The following is a 5263-nucleotide window of genomic DNA, read 5'->3' on the forward strand; positions in this document are numbered from 1 at the left end:
GTCTAAGCACACATAAATGTTGGGATCATTTGTAGATAATTACCACTCACATTTTAAAAAAATGTATTTTCACATTTGATTTGAACTCTCACTAATTATTAACAATTTAAATAAAAATATAAATATTAATAGACAAATTTGTGGTTGGTATTAACTAGGTAAAAAAACCCACACAGAACTCATTTATAGCACTTTCCCATTTGATCACTAACAAATAATCCTTAAAAAATTAGTAATATAACCATTTTTACCAAATGCTTGGTCCTAGTTCACCAGATTCCTTATAAATATTAGATAAGCAATAAAGGCAATAGCAATACATGAACCTGAGAAAACAACACACCCCTACTTCCCAAAGGTCCTCCCTCACATGGTAGGACCCAACACAAAACCGCGTCTTTGCAATCAAACTATTTTTTAAAAATATTTTATTAGCGCAGATAAATAGGCAATTAGAAAGGCAGTGCCATTCCACACTTCAATGACTCAGACTTCTTCTTGTAAGATTTCCCGGGTTGAGAGTGATCTAAGATGGCAGAGCAGAAGGAGAATCTCATCCGTTGGTTGCTCCAGCTCATCGAGTCCGTCGGAACCATGGGCGAGTTCCGGCGAACCCAGAGGAAGGAGTGCTCACATCTCATCCGTCGGATGAGACTGTTCGTCCCCTTGCTTGAAGAGATTACCGATCTCGAGGCAACCATTCCTGAATCAGCTCGCAATGCATTGCTGGACTTGAAGAAGGCCTTCTCATGCGCCAGGGCTTTGCTGAAATCTTGTTGCCATAGTAGCAAGATCTATCTGGTTAGCTTTCCTTTTATTTATTTATTTATTTTCTATTTTCCCATATAAAATAATATTTAAAAATATGTTAAAAAAATTTATCTGATCTTTTTTATTTTTTTTATGAAAACGATTTAAATTGTGGAATCAGGATTTTCTTAGCTCGTTTTTATTTTAATATATTTTTTTGTTTTTGAAAAACTTAGCTGATTCACTATTTGTTTTTTTTTTCATGCTTTTTTATGGACTAAACTTGCATTCATTTATAAAGTAATATATATTTTTTTTAAGTATGTAATAATAAAAAAATAAATTTGTGGAGTTGCCACTGCAACCATAGTTTAACATTTAAGGCACTTAAGCTTTGAACTTAGGACTTTAAAATTCTCCCATCAACACTTTATGTGGAAGGGGCCAAAATATTCATGTAATTGATTAATTACTCTGCTTTTATTTCAAACATATAAATGAAATAATAATTATTTTTTTCTCTGCAAACGGGATAAAAACCTACTGTTTAAAAGAAATTCAATTTAATTAATTGTCTGAGATGTTATTATTTTGGATTGAAAAAACACATAAGTGATTAAATAAATGAATAAATAAATAATGTTTGGATTAGGCTGTGGAGGGTGAGGCAGTGATGGGGAGGTTTCATGCGGTGTATGACAAGTTATACCATGTGCTTGATGGAATGGCATTTGATCAGCTTGGCGTTTCTGATGAAGTGAAAGAACAGGTTGGTTTATCTACCTTTTGTCTTGACAGCTTCTTATTTGTACTTTCTCAATCTTGCAAAACTGTTCAAAGATTTGTTTGGAATCTTAAACAAATAATAATAATAATAATAATAAGAATGATCTAGTTTTACTTTTCAAAATAAAATTAATCAACATAATAATATTATTAATTATTATTAATTATAAAATAAGAAACAATTAGAAGGTAAAGACAACTAGGAAAAAAGTTAACATCAAATCAGTTTTATTTCCGGCTGTAATATGGACACGAATGTTGCAACATTCATTGACTTCTAATTCAATATATTAAATGTAATTTGTTATATAGATATATGAGATTATTACTGATAATATTACCTTTTTATCATACTTGTCAAATTTATAATAGAAAAAAGTATAAAATAGATTTTAAGATTTAATATTTATTTATATTATTTGTATGTTAGTTTGAATTTAAAATTTAAAATTTATAATCAACTTATTAAAGAAAATTTTGACAATTCAAAATTAGTTGCTTATATGTCACGCTTGAGCTAAGTTTTCAAGATTGGTGGCTAAACAAACCATGGTCAAATATTCTTTGGCTAATTCAAAAAACTTGATTGAAATGGATTGAATATACATATAGTTGTAATATCTAAATAGAGATCGAGAGTTGTTTTGGGTTAGAATTAGTAAATCAATTGAGTTGTTTTGTGTTTGGCTTGAGTTTTACTTCATTCAAACTTGATTAATAGGTAAGCCGAGCTCCAATGTCATTAGACTCATTAAAATTCAATTAGTTAATTATATTCCTAATTTTTTTTAAAAATATATAAAAATAATAAATGTTACACATTTTGTGGGATAGCGCTCGTTGCCTTAATCAAAATAAAAATAATAATAATAATAAATGCTAAGTTAATTTCAATATTTATATGTCAAAGTTACCCACGCTAACTACTAATTGTTTACTTCAGGTTTGCATTGTTTATTTATTTGGCAGAAATAAAACTGCTATGCCAAGTTCTGTTTTTCATGTCTCCAAAATTTTTATAGGTTGAACTAACTTGCATGCAACTCAAAAGAGCCAAGAGGAGGGTAGACACTCAGGACATGGAACTAGCAATGGACTTGATGGTGGTCCTTTCAAAATCTGAGAACAGAAATGCAGATAAAGTCATTATAGAAAGACTGGCAAAGAAATTAGATTTGCAGACCCTCCCTGATTTGAGAGAAGAAACAGCAGCTGTACAAAAACTAGTTAAAGAAAGACGATCCCGTAATCGCGAGATCACGCATCAAATAGTCGACCTCTTAAACAAGTTCATACAAATGTCAGGATTTGAAGACATAAATGAGCTTGATGCTGTTCAGCCTAAAACAAAATCCCTTCAAAGATGCCCATCTTTGCAGATTCCTAATGAGTTCCTCTGCCCAATATCTTTGGAGATAATGACTGATCCTGTCATTGTGGCAACAGGACAGGTGCCTTTATGCTCTTCTTCATCTCATTATGTTTTTATTTTACAATTAGGGACCATACATGTTTATGTTAGAGTAACTACTAAATTTAAAAATATTGGCTTGGATTTCTTATTATATCACTATCAGTTGGAATTTTTTTAATTAAATCGGCCTAAGATAATTTCTAATTGGCCTATAATTTTTTACAGACATATGATAGATCGAGCATACAAAAGTGGCTGGACAGTGGACATTGCACTTGCCCAAAGACAAGGCAGGCCTTGACTCATCAATCACTAGCTCCAAACCATGCCCTTGCCAATCTCATCTCACAATGGTGCAAGAAGAACAATGTTGAGTTGCAAGCCAAGGACTTGTGCTCACCTTCTAAACTTGTAATGCATGCAGAAGATGAAATTCCGTCTTTGGTCAAAGACTTGTCATCGAATTTTCTCCATATCCAACGAACAGCAGTACGGAAAATCCGCTTGTATTCTAAAGAAAACCCTGACAACAGGATCTTGATTGCGAGGAATGGAGGGATTCCACGCCTTGTTGGTCTACTGTATTCTCCAGACTCTGTAATGCAAGAGAATGCGGTAACTGCTCTATTGAACTTATCCATCAATGAGGCCAATAAAAAAACTATCTCCGAAGAGGGAGCTATTCCAGCAGTGATCGAGTTGCTGAATAATGGTACTATAGAGGCTAAAGAAAATGCGGCAGCGACATTATTTAGCTTGTCAATGCTTGACGATAACAAGTTTGTCATCGGTGACATGAATGGCATTCCTCCATTAATTTGTCTTCTGCAAAATGGGTCACTCAGAGGTAAGAAAGATGCTGCCACTGCTCTATTTAATCTCTGCTTGAATCAGAAAAACAAGTATAGAGCCATAAGTGCAGGAATAGTTGCACCATTGCTTAAGTTGTTGGAGGATGGAAACCTTGGGATGATTGATGAAGCTCTTTCAATACTATTACTGTTAGCATCACTCCCTGAGGGGAGAAGTGCCATTGGGAAGCCATCATTTGTTGAGATATTGGTGAAGTTGATTAGAGATGGGACACAGAAGAATAAGGAATGTGCCGTGTCTCTTCTTCTTGAGCTTGGATTGCATGATTTAGCACTTGTGCTGGCTGCATTTGGATTTGGAGTTCATGAGCCCTTATGTGAGATTGTTAGAAGTGGTACCAATAGAGCTAAGAGGAAAGCAATCTCTCTCTTGGAGTACATGAGCAGGTGTGAACAAGTTCGTTGAGAATTGTGGGAGCTTTGAGGGTGATACAAGTTAGCAATAAACATACATATGTTAAATCTTCTATACTTTGTTTGGTTAAAGATCATTGTGAACGTAATTAAGGAGTGAGCTTATGACAGCCATGCATTTCCCCTTTGTATTCATCATTCCTAGCTATTTAATTTCACTATTTGTAAAATTTGCCTAACAGATAATGATGCATCAATAAAATACAGAGGAAAAAAAATTTGCAACAGCCATCAGTGAATTTGCACAGAGGGAAACATTCTTTAGTTACCATCTTCACTTGGATACTCCTCCCTTCTCAGGGGAGATGTCCGCATTCCTAAACAAGTGACTCTTTCAACTGAAAACTTTGTAGACTCTGTGAAATCAAATAAAACATATTTAAAACGTGTAATTCTCTAATTGGTCCCTATATTTTATTAAACCTATCTTTTTAATTTCTCTATTTTCACTTGTACTAATTGGGTCCTTCTACTTTTAAAATTGAGAAATTCTAGTCCAATTGTAGACATCCGTTGTCTTTGTCGTGTTGAGATGGCATTTTTAATTGATTGGACTGCAACTGCAAGGCTGGCGTGGTCTTTTTTTTTTAACATTTTAACCAAAATAAAAATAACTGTGATGAAGACATCACACACGAGTACTCTTTTCTTGTGTAGTTGCCGTTGTCGGTGGTGAGGAACATGGTGGTGTTGGCGGCGGTGACAAAACTGGATAGAGTGGCAATAGTGGTTGAATTACTCGTGGTCGTGTCCAACGATGACGAAGATAAAGAGATGTACTGAGGATGCAATTGGAAAGACAGGTGAGCCGAGAGTTCACTGGACCAATCTCCGGCGAGAATGTCAACAACCCACTTTATTGTTTGACGAGATGTGGGATTATGAAGAGAACAGAGGAGACCAAGATGAATGAGCCCCCGTATTCTGATGAGTGTATATGTTGAAAAAGATCAAATGATCAAGATTCAACTCACCAGCATAGCTCAATCTTCTAAAAATCCAGGGAAACAATGTTGCTGTCTTTGAT

At 34.3% G+C, this 5263-nt stretch overlaps 1 protein-coding gene across 1 annotated transcript; it reads left to right on the forward strand.

Moving 5' to 3' along the window:
• Positions 1-450: 450 nt before the first annotated feature.
• LOC120282446 (U-box domain-containing protein 15) lies at positions 451-4470 on the forward strand. Its single transcript, XM_039289265.1, has 4 exons — positions 451-801; positions 1403-1519; positions 2559-2987; positions 3176-4470. The coding sequence occupies exons 1-4, from the start codon at positions 532-534 to the stop codon at positions 4226-4228; spliced, it is 1869 nt and encodes a 622-aa protein (XP_039145199.1). The 5' UTR covers positions 451-531; the 3' UTR covers positions 4229-4470.
• The last annotated feature ends 793 nt before the right edge of the window (positions 4471-5263 follow it).

The sequence above is a fragment of the Dioscorea cayenensis genome, chromosome 18, assembly GCF_009730915.1.
Source record: "Dioscorea cayenensis subsp. rotundata cultivar TDr96_F1 chromosome 18, TDr96_F1_v2_PseudoChromosome.rev07_lg8_w22 25.fasta, whole genome shotgun sequence".
In the NCBI taxonomy this organism is placed as follows: Eukaryota; Viridiplantae; Streptophyta; class Magnoliopsida; order Dioscoreales; family Dioscoreaceae; genus Dioscorea; species Dioscorea cayenensis.

Bases quoted from the DNA above. Each gene is read 5' to 3' on its own strand.
- LOC120282446 (XM_039289265.1), top strand. From the start codon at position 532: ATGGCAGAGCAGAAGGAGAATCTCATCCGTTGGTTGCTCCAGCTCATC. The intron at 802-1,402 runs GTTAGCTTTCCT...TGTTTGGATTAG, and splicing joins ATAGTAGCAAGATCTATCTG to GCTGTGGAGGGTGAGGCAGT. The intron at 2,988-3,175 runs GTGCCTTTATGC...AATTTTTTACAG, and splicing joins TCATTGTGGCAACAGGACAG to ACATATGATAGATCGAGCAT.